Raw genomic sequence first — 19,075 nt, 5'->3', positions numbered from 1 at the left:
ACATCAATAAATAAATAAATAAATAAATAAATAAATAAATAAATAAAACTCAGGAAAACATCATTAAACATATGACAATGCACCGATATTCATAGCTTACAAAGAGATCATACAAATCAATAAAAAGCAAATCATCTAATAGAAAACAGAACATGACCACACAGTTCACAGAAAATGAAATATAAGAAACCAATAAACACGAAAATGTGTTCTAGGTATCTCCTGTGTTAAAATATATTACAGCTTCATTAAAATGAAAGATACCATTTAGTCACTTTCAGATGATGAAATTTTAATAAGTTTAGTACCCAATACTGGCACGGGCCTTGTAAAAAAATGTTCTCATTCGTTATATGAGAAACTATAACTGGGCAAAGATTTCTGAAGAACAATTTGGCAATAAGTACAGCAATGAAATGAAAAACGCCCTTTGACCCAGCAATTCTATTGCTAGGAATGAACAGTCAGTATAATCTCATTATATGTACAAGTACCGTACGTTCACTGCAGTATGGTGTAGCAATAGTAAAATGTTTAAACATGTATAACACATTTATACATTGGAATACCACACAGTCATTAAAAAGAATGATGTGTTTCTGTATATACTGGTACAGAAAGATCTTCTAATACAGCAAAAAGGCAAGGTACAGAAAATTGGATACCATCTGATTCCATTAATGTAAACTTTTTTTTTCAAGTACATATTTGCTGGCAAATAATTATTTTCCTGAAAGAATATACAAGACACTTTAAGACAGTTACCTTTGAAAGAGGTATTAGGAGTAGGAAGGAGGCAAGTTTTCATTTCATGCCTTTCTGTACCATCTGATTTTTTTGCCATGTGCATACATTATCTTTCTTTTTTCCTCTTTAAAAAATCCTTGATTAGTAGTTTATTTTGAGATATCCCTAGACAGATTTAAATATCGGTAGTGCTATTTTTTCACATACTGTGGATAAGTGTCAAGTTTTGCAAAACATAACTTTCCCTTGGATTTTCGTTAATCTTTAGATTTGCCCTTTAATGCTTTAATCATGATTTCCTGTTAAGTATAAAATGACATTTTGTAATGACAGCTTGGCTATATAACACATTTGTGATGGAATGATTAGACACTGCTACTCAGGGACTAAAATTCTTATACCCCAAAGGTCATTTGATAATTTATAAACATAAATGAGATTACACGTTCTATTTCAACTCCAAAAAACATAAAATTGCAATAAGACTTTACATATACAGTAAAAATTAAAGTATCTATTGCATTTAGTAAAATAGCATCACATTGGAAAAAAAAGAGTCATAAAATTAGCTCTTACATTTTTCTGGGGACAGAGAAACAGAAAAAAAAAAGAGATTAGAAGTAAAAAAGAAAAAAAAAACACTACCAAAAACAGGGTGAGGGTCAGACAATCATTTATTTATTAGACAGGGCAAGGTCATTTAAAGAGAGGAAACATATCCAAAAGACTGTGTTTAGCTTGGTGTTACAGGCATCGATGCTCACGACAAACACTACTCAATACATCATGGAAACAGGCCACATACAACCAGGAAGATACTGCCATGCCACTGATAAAGAAGCTACAGTGCTTAGGAAACAATCACTCAGGAGCTACAGAGCATTGTAGTCTCCAGTTCCCCAGACCTGCATTTTCCACAGCTGGGACAATAGCCCCATAGCATTTAGCTGGTTCCCTGGTTTAAAAAATGAGTTTTCCTATATTCTAGAGAGCCTTCAATAGTTCAAATGTCGGAACGTCCCTGGAATCAGAGTCAACTACCGGCTGAACTAGCTCACATCACTCCATTTTGGGGACTACCCTTAGGTAGTCATGGCCTGTCTCATAACATTATCAATTCTGAACTTAATCCATTTAGAACTGTTATGATATACCCAAATCTCTTTTAATCCTATGATACATACTTGAAAAAGATAGCAGAAATTCACTGGAGGAAATTAAGGAGAAATTCGGGAAGCTCACCTGGCCCAAGGTATACAAGCTGCTAGCAAAGGGAGACACGACTGAAAACTGCTATGCCAATTATTTGCCAAATTATTTGGTATCATTTTTAGCAGGACTTTCCTGACTAGGTAAGCAAAGATTTCAATATCTATTCTAGAGACTAGCCAAAATATTATAAGTAGTAGCATGACACGAATGTTTGGTTATGAGGAAAAACTATTCGGCATAAGATTAACTGAGAATCTAAACTGTTAGGTATCTGACCCTCCATCCTCACATCTAGTGATTTTACCAACCACTTCCTTTCACAGCAGTCACAATTAGTTCCCAAGATGAGAAAAACATTCTCACTCCACATAGAACAAAACCATATTTGGGAAGCCAGTCATGAAAGACCAGATATTGTACAAATCCATTTAGATTAAATGGCCAGACTAGACAGCCAATCATAGAGATCAAAAGTAGATTGATTAAAAAAAAAAGTAGATTGACTAGTGGTTGCTCGGGACTGGGAGGCATTGGGGTGAAATGAGATGTGACTGCTAGAGGATACAGGATTTCTTTTTGGGGTGATGATGACAATGTTCTCAAATTGACTGTGGGCATGGTTGCACAACTTATGACTATATTACAAAATCACTGAAACGTACCTTTTAAATGGGTAAATTGTAAGCTATGCGAATTACATCTCACTAAAGTTGTTATAAAGCCATATTAGGAAAGGAACACATCCCCCAAGAGAGAAACAAGCAAAAGGCTATTACAAATCATGTCATACCTGAGGAAACGGTATATAAGCCATACTACTTTGATTTTATCATCACCACTTTCAACCCCTGACTTCACATTTTTAACTCATGTCTAAATGATTTCGGGTTATCAGAAGATTGCTAACTTTGTTCTCCTTAGAAAGCAGAGTCAGTGTTCCACAGACAGACTAGGTTGGCAAAACAAAACTAAAACAACAATAAAAACCCAATGACAAAATAAATCATCTTCTGCTTTGGCGCTGTGTTACCAGGCAGAACAGAAGAGCTGAGGTTCATTTCTAATGGAAAAAATACCATCAAGTGTAAAGGCATCATCTGATTCTTGCCTAAAGCACATTTCCTCTTCAAATCTCTGTAGTCATTCCCTTTACATCTATAGAATTCAACACAAGCAATGTTTTCATACCTGTAGAATTCAATAAAAGCAATGTTCTCTACAAAGAAACGTTAAGCTTTCTGCAGATCAAAGAGCTAGCCAAATTTCCCTAAAACTAAAATTACCGTTTCTAAAAATATTCTACTCTGTATCCATTTCCTCATCTTCAGCAACATACAATGGAGATGAAAAACTAAGCCTGCCAGAAGTCAGAAGCTACAAAACAATTTCTTAATTTTTTTACCTTAATTTTTTTTAATTAAAGATATTAGTTTCAAATATTTAGACCATATTTGGCCCAATTCCTTTGAAGTCTACTTTTAATGAGAACTTTATTTTTACTAATTCACTAGCATGATGTGCAATAAAACAACAGACTTTGAATAAGTTAAACTACCTAATGAAAAATCAGCTTTCGTCAGTGATTACTAGTTTTTTAGGAAAACATGATCATTAAATCACAAATGGTCATTTTGGTCTATCTTCAACTATTCTTATACTACATAATCAATTAGGGAAATTTCTTACTGATAAAAGAGAACACAAGTAGCTTTTACAGCAAGTTGAGTTTGTTAAATATATTTGTTGTGACAAAGAATTTTGGACATAAAAAATTGCTCACTGTGCACAGAACCCCAGAGAAGTGATGAAACAAAACAGCTGATGTTAGAAGGTATATGGGAGTCAGGTGGGGTGAAAAGTCACGGATAAATTAAAAACTGACAACTATCTGCTGAAGCAGAGCCATTTTAGGGGGCATTAAAAAACCCGATTACGTCACCTTTTAAAATCTCTTTAGAGAAGTCCATTTGTTGTTATGCACTGAAGAACATTTTACTATCATTCATGCTGCAAAATGCAGTAGTCACACTATTTCCAAAAGGATCCTAAAAACTGTAGTGCAAAAGAAAAAGCAATCTAAGAAAATAAATAATTACAAAACCATCATTTTCCCAAAGAACTGTGTTCAAAACAGTGACTTTTACAAAAGATGAGAATTTGTTTTAAACAAACAAAAAGAATTCTCTCTATGAAAGATCAAAGACTCATTTCACAGATAATTTATACTGCATCAATGATTTGATTAACAGTTTACAAACAAGGGCCATAAGCTTTTTTTTAGTTAGGTCTGAAAGATCAATATAAATACTGATGGGGGGGGGAGTGTTTTATACCCCAAACTCCAATATTCCAGCTCTGTGTGCTGTCCTGTTGTTGTGATTTGTAAAAATCTTAACGACGCAGTGATTCAAGTTTTCGTAACTTCAACGATGTGTTGGAGGACAATGCATCTTGGTTTGAAGAATTTGTTGTATCCGAAGGCCGGAACAGCACGCTACCACGATGATTAAACACATAAAATGATGGGTGATTCCTTAATGTGTCAAACGTCCTTAAAAGAAAAAAAGCATTTTAGATAAACCTTTATAAAAGCCTATTTGAAAACAAGCAAGCTTCTGATGAATTATGAATTTGAATGATGAATTATGAATGTTTTAAACTAAGTTTAAATCCATGACATCAGACTATAAATAGTAATTACACTGTATGTCATTTTTTTCCTGTATAAGGAAAATGGGAAACCTGGAAAAGTAACACAACATATAGCACTCAAATATTTTATTCAGGCATCCTTTCCAGCATGCTTATGAATAACATAAGTAATCGTTCAACTTTAATCACCTCTGTAGATCTAACACTAGCCCATGCCAAATAGTCTTTTTTAAAAACCAGTACAGAGTTTGTACCATTGATTATTCTCATTTGGCCCTCACTCTTCAAGCCTTATGGTCATTTCACAGATCTGTTTTCCAAGAATCTTTCAAGTACAATGAAAAAATTGCTTTGGCCTTTCTCTACCTGCTGTTGTCCAAACTCATATATTTTGCTACCACCCACTTAATGTCATTCTGTTTTACTTCTTTCTCTCCTGGCCCCTTGCCTGTGATTCTTAGTAGATTCTTTGTAAGAACAGTAGTGGGTGGTGATAGCGGAGTATCCTTCCTTTTTTTCCAGTGAGAGATACATAGTCTATAAAAAAGTTCTTTTTAAACTATGTGTACCTAAGTGTATGGCTTTTAGTGGTGGTTTGTTTTTAAATATTATTTTCCCGGAAAAAAACAAATTCCTCCTTTGATATCAACTCCAATATCAAACTCAGCCCACCTAAAAATCCAAGCATACCCCTACATAAAACAAGAAGGCTGAGATGTGACCATTTGAAATACAAACTAAAAAGTAAAAGTAAAAAGAGGGTGAGTTTCCTCTAACACATAAATGTTTATTGTAAATCCTCCTAAAGAAATACCGTTAAAGGGTTAAATTTTCCAGGATCAAGAAAGTGGGTAAAGTCCAGAGATGGAAGTGAACAAAGCTAAAGGGTGATTTTAAGAAAGTAAGAAATATGACAAAGAAAAGCAAGCAAAGCTCACAAAAATAGCTTAGAAGTACAGGAGAAAAAAGAAAGCAGAATAACAAATACATTTTAATCCAGGGATAGAAAAGGGCCTGAGAGCAGAATTTACATAACAGACTAGGTTCAAGTAACAGAGGAAACAGAAGACCCCTTATTCTTCCAAAGACTAAGCTGGGACAAGATAAAAAGAGGAAAAAGAAAGGAAGGGGAAAAAGCAAGGAAAGAGAGGGAAAGAGGGGGAGAGAGGGAAGAAGGAAGGGAAAAAGTACTGAGGGAATATCTTATACCTTCCTATATACCTATTTCCACCCACCCATCCATCCACCCAATCAACAAATAATTTTAAGCAACCACATATAGCATCTTATGCTAATGTCAATAACGTGCCGTTCAACTTCCATCTTTCCTATCATCTCAAACACTGCCTCAATATTCTTACTGCATTACTCATACAGACTGTATAATCAAAATGTAAAAACAAAACCGACTTTTACGTGCCAGAATATATACACTTAACATCATGTAAAATGAAGCAAAACCCCCAAGAAATTAAATGCATACAAAAAAGGGAAAGACTTACTTATTTTTTAGTTCTGAAGTGGCATCCATGTCTTTAAACTCCCCTGCAATATGAACTATACCATAACAGGTAACTGCAAAGGCCAGAAGTGTCTGAAGAACTATCTGTGAGTATAAAGATTGAGATTACTAAATAACACACAAATACTATTATAAAAATTTACAATTTTCTCCCCCCGTCTCTTATTAACCTCTAATAGGTATTTCTCCCAGATCCTATCAAGGAGTCAATTTTCATTTTGAATGATTTGAACTTAGACACAATAAAATCTTCTATAAATTTGGTGGATTGGCTGCAAAACTACTTATATGCAGTTTGCTCAAATAGCAAAAAAAAAAAATACTGAGCCATTCAAAACTCAGTTATCAACTATTACCTGCTTCCAAGAGCAAATAAGAATTTTTAAATTTATTATTGTTAAATATCAGACTATCAAAAGAACACCTTTTACCTACCACCCAGCTTAAGAAACAGAACATTACCAGTACCTTTTCAATCTCATGTGTCCCTCTGCACTCATAGCCTTCACCCTTCCTCTCAAAGTTAACTATTGTCCCAAATTGTGTATTAATCAGTACTTTGCTTTGCTTTATAATTTTACCAGCTACGTATGCACCTCTAAAACATATATTGCTTACTTTTCCCCATTTTGAACTTTTTCATGAGAGTCATCCCTGTTGTAGTATCTACCGTGTTTCCCCGAAAATAAGACCTAGCGGGACAATCAACTCTAATGTGTCTTTTGGAGCAAAAATTAATATAAGACCCGGTATTATAATTCATATTATATTATATTACATTATATTATATATTACATTATATAAGACTGAGCCTTATGTTACAGTAAAATAAGACTGGGTCGTACATTAATTTTTGCTCCAAAAGATACATTAGAGCTGATTGTCCGGCTAGGTCTTATTTTCAGGGAAACGCAGTAGTTACAGTCCATTCATTTTCATTACGTTTTATATTTCATTATATGAAAATAAAATGATTTATCCATTCCACTGTTGATGGTTATGTGGGCTGTTTCCTGTGTGTTCCTTTTACAATGTCAACATGGATATCCTTGTGTTGTCTCCTGGTGCAAGGGAGTAGAATCACAGGTGTCGAGTAGATGCACGTCAACTTCATTAAGTAATACTAAGCTGCTTTCCAAAGAGGTTGTGCAAGAAAAAACTTGCAATAAATGCTTGATATTAACCAACATGGGATTGCAGGTATATTTTATTTTCTTAATTGTGATTTTGTCTATTTTTCAAAATCTCCAATTCGTAAACCGAAGTTATTTTAAACAGATATAAATGAATGTGTGTGTGTGTATCTACCACAAAGCAAAGGTGAAGGGAAAATGAAGTTAATAGCCATATCGACCATATCTTTAATCATAGACAACTAAACTCAAAATTAGCCACAAGCTATTACTCTAACTTTCTAAATTAAAACCAGATGTCATGTTACACCAGTTTACATTCCCACCATCAGTGCAGCAAGATCTATTTCATATACTGCAATCATGGGCACCATTAACAAGAATGTGGTAAATCTCTGAGTCATCATGAAAATGTATCAAGACAGATTGTCAGGTAATAAAAAACCTAATTATAAAACTATACCTATATACAGATGCATAATAACTTTTTAAAGCAAAATTCTGCATGTTTTGATTAGGTAAAACTATACAGACATAAATAAAGATAATGTTCTTTATGCACAGAAAGAAAACTGAACTACTGGTACACTCCAAACTGTTCAGAATAGAAGTAGAATTGCTGAGCAATGGGGTCAGGTTGTTTTTCTGTTGTTATTACGGGTTCAGTTTTCCTTTTTACAGCTACTGTTTGATTCTGTTACAAAGAACTTATTATTTTTTAATTTAAAATCCAATAAAGATAAAAATTGTGACTGAAGCACACATATCATTTTAAATTAAAAAACACTTCTTTGTTTTTTAGTTTTACCACCTATGTATATGTCCCTAAACAATGTTTTGTTAGTTTTGCTTGTTCTTACACTTTATACAAAAAGGAACTTTTCAAAAAAAAAAATAAAGCCAATCAACTTTTTAAATCCATCTCAGACTACGGACAGAGCAACTTCTAGAAAGACTATTTAAAGTACAGTTCTAGAAAACAAACAGAAATCTTTTGTTTCCAACTCTTTGGGTTTTACAATGAGCGACAGAAAGTAGAGAACAGATGTAATTTCATGTCTGTAAAATTTTAAGAGAATAAAAACCATTAAAAATATTATTATAAGTAAGCTACGCGGCTAATTTTTAAAATATATGTTAATAGAATATAAATGACCAACTTACATCTATTGGCAGTGATTCATCTTCCTTTTCTGTTAATCGCATATAAGAACGATCTATAAACCAGAAGCACACCATTAAGGAAATTGTAACCCATTTTTCTTTCTTAAAATGCAAGCAAATCAATATACCAAAGGAGCAGCTGACGTATGCTACATAAAGTAACGCTAATCCTGGATTCCTCAAATACCTCTATTTTCTAAGGCTGTCAGACTTATCTTGAATTATTTTATTTTCATCATGACCTGCTTTGTCACCTTATACAATGGGTAAGAGTGAAAGGTGAGCAAGTATGAGGAAGAAATAACTAAACATATTACTACAGGAAAACTATTAATAGAATCCTTTGAAACGAACCATTTCTTTCACTAACTGGTCACAGAAATCACAATTATTTAAAAACTAATAAGCCTACAGAAAATCTCAACTCTGAAATAGCACCACCATCACATAGAATTGGTATGGAAATGTTTTTCCTGAGAGAATATGCCGGGGGCATTGGTGGAACAGGAAAAATTCCAGGACATCAGTTTCTGTCTCTGAGATTACATTATAATGCTGCTGCTTTATTAGACTCAGGAAGCAACAAGGTATGAAGGAAAAGGATCAGGATTTGGAAGCTGATAAGCTTGGATCATAAAAAACAGGTCTTCAATTACTGTAACTGACGTTATCTCATTCAATGTAAGACATCCTCACATAACATGTAGCTCAATTTCAGAGTATTACAATGGAGGAGTGGGAGGGCAAGTGTGTCTTAGAATCAAAGAAATACAGGAGCTATCTTTTCACTGCCTAAGTTTCTGCAACAGTAAAAGGGGAATAATGTGAGGATTAGACAAGATACCTGATACATGTTCTGCCATAATAAAGTTCATCACCATTGTATGCTATCTGCTGCCACAATCTGACATTACACAATTAGCCTCACAGGTAAATATTAGTCTCTTTCCAACATGAGCATTATAAAGAGGTCCTACTGCAGTGAAATGTCACAAGGCATTTTCATCTCATTGGAAACACAAAAACACAAAATCCTAATTCTACAGGAACCTTGCATAATCCCTATTTAATAATGTATTGTGAACCAAAAAAACCCAAATAGTTTGAGTGGATGTGTATTGACTCTTAAAAGAGAATGCGTTTAGAGACACTTCTGAAGTTTTCTCTTACAGGGTTTATCATAAGGACAAGTGCAAAAGAAAAAATCAAACCAATACCAAAAATAGGTTTTGGCTAACTTCCTACTGTCTGTGCAGTTCCCAGCTAGCTTTCTTCTTTGCATGAAGCCTAATCTGACTCTAACACAGCCTTTACCCAAGCTTTTACGAAGCTTTTGTCCTCATCCGTAAAACTAAGGGGTTGGACTTCAGTGATCTTGCTCCAGTACCTTAAAATTTTACGGCTGAACCCTAACTGTAGAAAATGCCGCAGTACTCCACAGAATCCTCCCTTCCCCTAGGGCGGTGCTTCTCAAAGGAATATGCACACAAGTCACCTGGGGATCTCACTGAAATGCAGATTCGGATTCAACAGATCTGGGCCGGGCATTTCTAACAAGCTCTTAGGTGATTACAACCCCTGCTGGTCTGTTGAACACACTTGCCTAGCAAGGCTCTATCTAGGACTAAGCCAGTCTCCTCAGTAGCTTTACATACTTTCAGAGTGGCATCTGTATCACTTTATTGCAATTATTTCTTGATCCATTTGTTTCTCCACTTGCCTTTGAACTCCCTCAGGGCATCACTGTACCTCTAGCACCTAAGCACACACAATTTCAACCAATTCTCCGAATAGGCTCTAGAGTCAAATAGCTCGTATTTAAATCCTGGCCCCACCATTTCTCATCTCTAATTTTGTGCAAGTTTTCTAGCTGTGTCTCAATTTCTTCATCGTTCAAAGACGATAATAACAATAACAGCTACCTCACAGGGATTTTGGTAGGACTGAATTATGTAATATTAGGTTGGTGCAAAAGTAATTGCGGTTTTTGCAATTATTTTTAACCTTTTAAACCGCAATTACTTTTGCACCAACCTAATACATGTAAAGTGCTTAGTTCGGTCCCCGGCGCTAGGTAAGTACTTAATAATGTTAACTATTATCATTATCATTAAAGATTGGAGCTTTGGAGAAACATGCACAGAACAGAGGAGACTGGGGAAACATGACAACTAAATGTAATGTGATACCCGGGATTGATTCCTAGAACAGAAAGACATTAATGGAAAAACTGGTGACTCCAAACAAAAGCTAGACTTTCATTAATAATAATATAACAATGTCAGTTTCTGACTTGCAACAGTATCCTATGGTAAGATGTTACCTATGGTAGAAACTGGGTAAAGGTTACATAGTAACTTTCTATAGTATCTTTGCAACTTTTCTGTACATCTAATCTTCTAAATAAAAATGTATTCAAAACTAAGTGGCATTGGGGTGGCCGGTTAGCTCAGATGGTTAGAGCGTGGTGCTAATAACACCAAGGTTGCTGGTTCGATCCCCAAATGGGCCACTGTGAGCTGTGCCCTCCTTAAAAAAAAAAACACACCAAAAAAACCACAAAAAAACAGCGGCATTTCCTTTAGACAATGTCATAATACATGCATGTATTAAATAGTTAAAATAATTGGATCATTTTAATTACATATAATAAACAGAACAAAAGGATTTAACTTGAAAAAATTGGAGCTTTGAAGGAATTCACATTTCATTTTCTACTTTACTCCTGAAGATGGAAAAGTAATCTAGCAAATAAAGGAGAATAAAGTTCAAGTTTGAATTCACATCCTTCATTCAACAAATTTATTGAGTACCTACTGTAGGGAAAACCATCCTAGGCACTGATATTACAGCAATAAATAAAAAAAACATACTTTGTCCCTGCCCTCATGGGCTCTGTAAGCTAGGACAGCAGCCAACTGTCCCTTTAAAGGGCCGGATAATAAATATTTTAGGCTTTGCAGGCCATACTGTCTCTATCACAACTACTTCACTCTGCCCTTAGAAAGTAGCCAGATAATACCTAAATGAATGGGTGTGACTGTGAAAAACTTCATTAATAGACATTGAAACCTGGATTTTATATAACTGTCATGAATCATAAAATGATATTCTTTTGCCTTCCCCCCCCCCCACACACAAATGTAGAATCATCCTTAGCTCACTATGAAAACAGGAGGGAGGCTGCATTTGGCCCACATGCCAGAGTCTGCTGACCCTTGGTCTAGGAGAGAAGGAAGACATCAAAACAGATCAGCTGTCTCAAGACTGCACTGCATCTGCTGCTGGACTCTTCTTGACAATACAGTTTTATCTGTATGATAAAAGTAGTTCTACTTTTTTTTCCCGTTTAAACTTCCCAATCACTCTGTGACATAGAAAGGGCAAGAATTAAAATCAACCTCAGTGAAGCATCAGAGAAGGGACATGACTTGCCCAAGGTCACACAGATTTAGTGGCAAAGCAAGTTTTTAAGAACCAGCCCTCCAGACTACCAGTCCAGAGCTCTTTCCCCTGTACCACAGTCCCTGAAGCAAACGGTCACTTAACTTCTCAGTCACTGTCTGGACAGCACAAGAGTGCCCAAGTGACTGTCCACCTAGTTGTCATGGGACCGTGAGCATCCAAGGTCCTCAGTCTGACACTCTGCCTGACCAGCCCCGCGCTGGATTTGACATCACTTGTCCTGGATTCCCAGAGACTCCCTCTTTGCCCACCCTGCAGCCCGCCGGTCTCGCTCTGAGCCCTCCCTGGCATCCCCCTTCTAACGCTGCTTCAATCTTCCACCGGGGAGCCCCGCATCGCTTCTCGTAATCACCCCAAACTCTGAGGTCTTGAATGACCCTTCCTGGGACACTCGGTCTGACACTCCCTCTGGGGTGCGCCCACACACCGTCCCTGGAGTCCCGCACAGCAGCTGTCTGCATCCCCCAGGCACTTACGCTGCGCAGCGGAAAAGGCCGCATGGGCTAGGGCAAAGAGGCCGATGCCCACTAGCCCCTTCCACAATGACGGCGCCATGATTCCGGACGTACAGCAGCCCAACAAAAGCAGTGTAGGGCAGCAAAGCAGTTCCCTCTTTCACCGGCGGGTGTCCGCGCAGAATGATGACGTCACTGGACCCCTGGGCGCCAAGTGCCTCGCAGAGGTGGAAAATCCGAAGAGCCTTGAGAAAACGGAAACAGGAATGTCGGGAAGAAAAGGCAAGCACACTAAAAAAGGTCCGCGAGTGCCCGCAAGCCGAGCCTGCGCCGCACTGTCTCTCTGCGAGGGGGCGAAGCTGAGCGGGGCGGCGGGGCTGGGGGGGCATAAAAGAAGAAGCGAAAGCTGACCAATGGGGAAGCGGAGAGGAAAGGCGCCAGCAAATGAGCGTGGGCCGCGGGGCAAGGGGCAGGACTTATGGAGAGGCATGGGCGGGCCCTGCAGAGAGGTCCGGGTGGGGCAGAGGGGCTGGGGACTGGAGGGATTGGTTTAAAGGCCATGGGTTTTGAGTTTCTGTCCCCGGCAGGGGGTTTTCGTTTGTTTGTTTTGCTTTTCCCTCAAGCTGTGTCCTTTGTTTTCTGTTGGCTTTTCCTATGCTTCAGTCCTTTGGGAACTGGCACTACTGAAGGAGGCAAGAATGTGAAAGCAAAGGAAAACAGCCTGGGATTTGGAGCCTCAAACACGTGGCACGCTTAGGGGGATGCTCACAGCAAGAGTTAGTTTCCTTCTCCTTACCTTCAAAAGGTCTTTAAGAAGGATTCGCGCCCAAAGGGGTGTAGCGCAGCGGGAGTGTTTTGTCATGAAAAGAACCAGTTTACTTTAGGGAGAAATGAAAGGGGAGGAATAAAAGGATGCTAACAACTCGGGCCCATCTTGTCTCTCTCTCTCTCTCTCTCTCTCTCTCTCTCTCTCTCTCTCTCTCTCTCTCTCTCTTTGATTAGAATAAAATGCACACTTCTTTCAAAATTTTTCTTTGTTTTCATCCCCTCAAATGTAGACATTCAATAATGACGTTCACCCCTTGACCTCTTTTCACTCTGCTCTTCGGTGAGCTCACCTATTCATTTCCACCGCTTCAGTCATCAGAGATATCACAGTGATTCCAAATCAACATCTCTATCTCTCTAATCTCTCCTCAGCTCCAGATCTGCATTTCCGACTACCTGCTGGTCATTTATTTCTATCCGCTGGCACTTCAAACGTAATATGGCCAAAATAGAATTTGTCCCTCTCCCCCCAAACTCTGCACCGATCCCTCCAGTGCTCTCTGACTGGCACAGGGTTGTAAACTGTGTATCACAAGGTAAATGCATAATATGATCACCATTCTTTCCCCTCGACTCTGTCAGAATTCTACGTTTTAGCTGCACCAATTTGCTCACTCACTTACTTGAAGATGCCTATCCTGACCACCTCTTTTAAATTTGCAATGTTCCCATTTCTGATCCACTTTTATCAACATATAACATACCCTGTAATTACCTATTTATTGCATTTGTTGTGTTATTATTGCTTACTGTCTCTCTTACTCCACTGATGAATGTAAGTTGCAAGACACAGATTTCTGTCTGTGTCAGAACATTGCCTGTCGTATGAGAGGCATTCAAATAAGTGTTTGCTAAACGAATTGATAAATTACGGGAAAGAATGGAGGAGGGGTGTGTCCTTGTTTGAAAGGATCTCTATAGAGAGTCCTTCCATTAATTTGAATTGGGTTCAAAAATCCCTGTGGAATTGTAAACTCTCTTAAATTTTTATAACCCATTGATTGATGATAAACATTTTCTAATATACTTGCGCTAACTCAAAGCTGAAAAAATAGAAAATAAAGAAGACCTCTAAGAATTATCAGATTTCCTCAATTTAACCTATATAGTTTTTGTCCTGGATCTCATTTTCCAACCATTACTTATGGTCAGTATTTTTCTGTGGAGATTCTCCAATTTCTTAACTTCTAAGAGAAGATTTCACACAGCACTTGGTCAATGTTAAGTATAGTATAATGTCTTCCTTACAAATGTAGTTCTATTTGTAAACCTCACAATCAGGGAGAACCAGGAAATAATCTCTCTCTACTTTACAGGAAAGTATTTCCTTCTCCACCCCTTGGAGGCAACAAGATAGAAAAGATAGTTGAGCAGAAAAAAAATCTTAAAACTTTCTTTTAGCTTTTATAATGGTGAAATTGAAATTAGTCTTTTCAGGTACCCTATTAAATTACCCTTTTTAATCTTAATTTATCTGAAGCAGAAAATGATTAGGAGGTTTCTTAAAGGAGTTGAGATCTTGTTCCTTTCTTTTCAAAAGATGAGATTATAGAAAAAAAGAGAGAGCCAGTAAGGAATCTGATATTTGTATAGGCCACTAACACATTACGCTATTCTTCAGGGAAGTGACCTGTGTCCAGGCATTAGATTTTATTTTCTCCATTACCCTCTTAAAATGCATTTCCCACTCTCTTCCTTTGAATCTCTTACCCATGTACTGAGGATAAAAGAAACCAGTCTGGTTTCACATTTTCTAGAAGTAAGTGGTTAACTCATATTCATGGAGTGGTATTTTAATTGTCTTATTTGTGGATTCCAACCTAAGGGGAAGCCAAGGTATTTGTCACAGTTACCACAGACTGTATCATTCAAATAAGTACCTTGGGTCCACTCTTACATGGTTGTCTAGGTCAGAGTTCATCTCAAAGGTGCAAGGTACAGCTAGTGGCAGCACTGTTTTAAGGAGCTCTTGGAACAAAAGTCAAACTTCATGAGAAAGAGCTTTTAAATTTCTAGGTGACCCCAGAAGTGCTTTTACTTTTCCCAGAGAAACAGCCATTTTCCATATGCACAATGGATAAATGTTGTGGGTGTTGTTAAAGGTGGGGATAATGATCTTTAAAGTGTTTCCTACCCAGATGTTATTTATGAAGACTCATCTGGCTTTCCCAGAATAGTCTGTTGAAAAGAGAAACCCCTGAAATTCCAGAATCGTCTTCAAGTTAATTAACTTTGTTACATGCCACTCAACTAGACGAGTAACTTTATACACCACTCATCCATCTGTTTTCCACACAGATTCTCCCTCCATCTAGCACACTCTGTCCTTTCCTACCTGGTTCAAAACTCCACTTTCCTTAGGAACACATTCCTGACTATGATAGATATCCATAAGAGGAATATGTCTATTGTGAGTACTAAAGCTTTCTTTCAAAACTGTTTATACTTATGACAACCTCCCTGGGTAACAAATTCTGGAAGTTTACTACCTTTTGGGTAAACTAGTATTTTCAATATTTAAATTGAAGTTGCATCCTCTTAATTTTTTTCTTTATAAAAGTAACATGTGGTCAGTGTAAGAAATTCAAACGACAAAACAATGTATTTCTCTTAAAGCATCAAGTGGTTTCTTGGTGTTTAGAGTTTTGAATCTTGGTAAACAAAATTGGTTACTTGATTCATATCTTTAAGATTTGTTTGCTGTAAGGTACATACTACAATGCATACTAAAAGCATATGCTTTAAATCAGATTGGGTTTGAATAATGGCTTCTGCTTTACTACGTCTGGGAGATTGAATAAGTTACCTAACTTCACTGTGCCTCAGTTTCCCCATCTGTAAAGTGGGGGTAATAATAGTACTTACTGATAAGATTGTTGTCAGGATTGAGACGATACAAATAAGCTGTTTAGAATAATCGTACACATAGTGAGCATTCAATAAATGTTAACCGTTATTATTATTGCTGTTGTTGCTGCTGTTGACTCTTCTAGTTGTTTTTCCACACTGAAGAGTTTCTTTATCCCTTTAGTCTTTCCTAAAACATCATTGCTGCTTCCCTTTGATTATTATTATTTTTCAAGATTTTATTGGGGAAGGGGAACAGGACTTTATTGGGGAACAGTGTGTACTTCCGGGACTTTTTTTTTTTCCAAGTCAAGTGGTTGTCCTTTCAATCTTAGTTGTGGAGGGTGCCTTTCAGCTTCAAGTTGTTGTCCTTTCAGTCTTAGTTGTGGAGGGCACAGCTCAGCTCCAGGTCCAGTTGCCGTTGCTAGTTGCAGGGAGCACAACCCACCATCCCTTGTGGGAGTGGAAACGGGCAACCTTGTGGTTAAGAGGACATGCTCCAACCAACTGAGCCATCTGGGAGCTCAGCGGCAGCTCAGCTCAAGGTGGCGTGTTCAATCTTAGTTGCAGGGGGCGCTGCCCATCATCTCTTGCGGGACTTCGAACCGTCAACCTTGTGTTTGAGAGCCCACTGGCCCATGTGGGTATCGAACAGGCAGCCTTCGGAGTTAGGAGCACGGAGCTCCAACCGCCTGAGCCACTGGGCTGGCCCCTGATTATTTTAATTGCTCTCCTCTGGACCATTTCCAGATTTACTAATATCTCTCTTGGGTTTCATTACCACATCTGCACAAAGTATCCTAGGTTACTTGTCTGAGGTTAATATGATTATTCATTTCAAATAGACTTGATACCGAAAATGACACAGAAAATCTTATTTGCTTTTTTAGCACATTGGGCTGGTATGTTTAAGGAAATAAACTGAAAACTCCAGCATAATTATGCTGGGTTCTAACTGATAGTCGTGACCTAGTTTTTGTTCTACTTCTTAAATACAGTCATTTGCCATACTACTGCCCCAAGACTAGTTCTTTTTCTACCCTCTTTTCTTTGGGAGATGATTGTTGGAATAGATCCTAGCAGAGGCAGGAAGGAGGTGATGGAATGCAGAGTACAGATTGAGTCAGATCCATAGGGAGGAGGAAACACCTCTTCCACTAAGGCCAGAGGGGAGAAAGAAAGGATGGGCATTGATGGGATATTTAAGTAGATTGCAGAGTAATGAAGGTGAGGACTAGTTTCTTGAGGATCTTGATTTTCCCAGTGAAAAAGGAGGCAAGTTTCGAATTCCAGGTGACTTGTCTGTATTAGTATGGAAGTCACCCAAGACGATGACAAGATTGGGGTGGAGGGAGCTGGGCAGGAAAGAGGAAGCTGAACTATATGCCCAAGTCCTCTGTGCAAGTGTGGGAGTGACCAGGAAGACATTAGATGACTGCAACAAGGACAGGAGAGGTTGTTGGAGCTTCAGTGAAGGGTGGAAGAGTAATAAGCTTGGAACGACAATGGGGAGTGAGCCAAGTGCCAACTCCTTCTTCGGGCCACATGATGCAGGGTGTGAGTTGTGTGTGTGTGTGTGTGTGTGTGTGTGTGTGTGTGTGTGTGTAGGACAGTGGAGTGGTGAGGAAATGAGCATCCTCCACTTGAAACAACTTCAGAGCATGTGATGTCCTGGACGAGATTCGGGTACTAGTAAAAGAAGATGGAGGAAACATCAAGGCAGCAACTGAGAGGGTTGAATGTTTTGTTCATAATGGAGGGCATTCCAGAGAGCACACGACGAGGATTGGTAGGAAGGGCAGTAGTAAGAGGAGAAACTGGGAGGCGAGAGTCAGAAGCATAAAGCAGTGTTGGTTTGAGAGAGAAGTATATTCTGAGGGGAGCTGAGGGCTCATGGGGATTGGCCCACTTGGTAGAATTATTGCCATCTCAGTATTCCTCCTGGAACTCTGATAAAAAGGTTGCTGGGTTGCCTACTAAATTGCTGGGGTAACATAAACAGAGGTAGCATCTGAGGCTTGAAGACTTGCTAACCAGTCAGGCAAGCAATCTGTGACTTCGTTTTTTCAAGTTTCAAACACTAGAAGGAAAAATGGTTTCGTGCTGAGGCAAAACAGCCTTGGATTGGGTGATTAGGCCTGAAGAACCAGGTAAACTCCTTTGCTAGTCTTCTGGGGTGACCAAGATGGGTCTGGGAAGGGGGCAGTGCTGGGGCTGGAAAGGATCCTCGCCTGGGGTTCTTGCATATACAAAGCCCATCCCTGTGTGAACAGGGCAGTGTGGTTAGGCTGGAGTCAGGGCATGGGGACAAGTGGCCATAAGATTTTTTGGGATGCCACAGACAGACCCACGTACTAAGAGGAGAGAATGGGTTCAGTCCCTAGGACAGTTCTTGACCCAACATGGAGTTAAACACCATTCTAGGACTTTATTTTTTTTTTTATTGGGGAACAGTGTGTTTTTCCAGGACCCATCAGCTCCATGTAAAGCCGTTGTTTTCAGTCTAGTTGTGGAGGGCGCAGCTCACTGGCCCATGTGGGAATTGAACCAGCAACCCTGTTGTTAAGAGCTCGCACTCTAACCAGCTGAGCTATCTGGCCACCCCATTTTTTGTTTTAAAACTCACCTGTCTTCGCAGAACTTAAAGAGCTGGTTAGTGGGAATGAATCTACATCAGGACAGCTTGGAGTTGCCTGAATGTTACTTGTTTTAGCCAGGAAATTATATGGCCATGAGATGAAGATGTTTGAGAATCATGAATTCTAGGCAGAATGATAGGAGTTGAATAGATAGTAGTATCATCGATAATATGAAAAAAATCGAGAAAAAATACGTTTGTAGGGGAAAATAATGAGCTCATTTAAATTTTTTTTTTTTTTTTTTTTTTTAGTTTTTGATATGGCAGGAGACCGAGCAGGATATATATCCAGTATCCAACAGGTAGAGGACTGAAGGGAGGGTGGCAGGTCAAAGTGTTGATGTCGTGCAGGGTGGCCTGTGGGGTCTCTGCTCCCGCTCCCCACATAAGAACACAAGATACGGTGAAGCCA

At 38.3% G+C, this 19,075-nt stretch overlaps 1 protein-coding gene across 1 annotated transcript; it reads right to left on the bottom strand.

Moving 5' to 3' along the window:
- Window positions 1-1,404: 1,404 nt before the first annotated feature.
- Window positions 1,405-12,720, bottom strand: MMGT1 (membrane magnesium transporter 1). The gene is made up of 4 exons (XM_081042788.1): window positions 12,372-12,720; window positions 8,431-8,483; window positions 6,114-6,217; window positions 1,405-4,510 (listed from the first exon to the last, which is right to left on the bottom strand). Exons 1-4 carry the CDS (start codon window positions 12,448-12,450, stop codon window positions 4,351-4,353), a joined length of 396 nt encoding a protein of 131 aa, XP_080898914.1. The 5' UTR covers window positions 12,451-12,720; the 3' UTR covers window positions 1,405-4,350.
- Between the last annotated feature and the right edge of the window lie 6,355 nt (window positions 12,721-19,075).

This window comes from Rhinolophus hipposideros, assembly GCF_964194185.1.
Source record: "Rhinolophus hipposideros genome assembly, chromosome: X".
Lineage (NCBI taxonomy): Eukaryota > Metazoa > Chordata > Mammalia > Chiroptera > Rhinolophidae > Rhinolophus > Rhinolophus hipposideros.
This window is presented reverse-complemented; position numbering and strand designations above follow the sequence as displayed.

Bases quoted from the DNA above. Each gene is read 5' to 3' on its own strand.
- MMGT1 (XM_081042788.1), bottom strand. From the start codon at position 12,450: ATGGCGCCGTCATTGTGGAAGGGGCTAGTGGGCATCGGCCTCTTTGCC. The intron at 6,218-8,430 runs GTAAGTTGGTCA...TTATACTCACAG, and splicing joins ATGAATCACTGCCAATAGAT to ATAGTTCTTCAGACACTTCT. The intron at 4,511-6,113 runs GTAAGTCTTTCC...TTTTCTTTTAAG, and splicing joins ACTTCAGAACTAAAAAATAA to GACGTTTGACACATTAAGGA.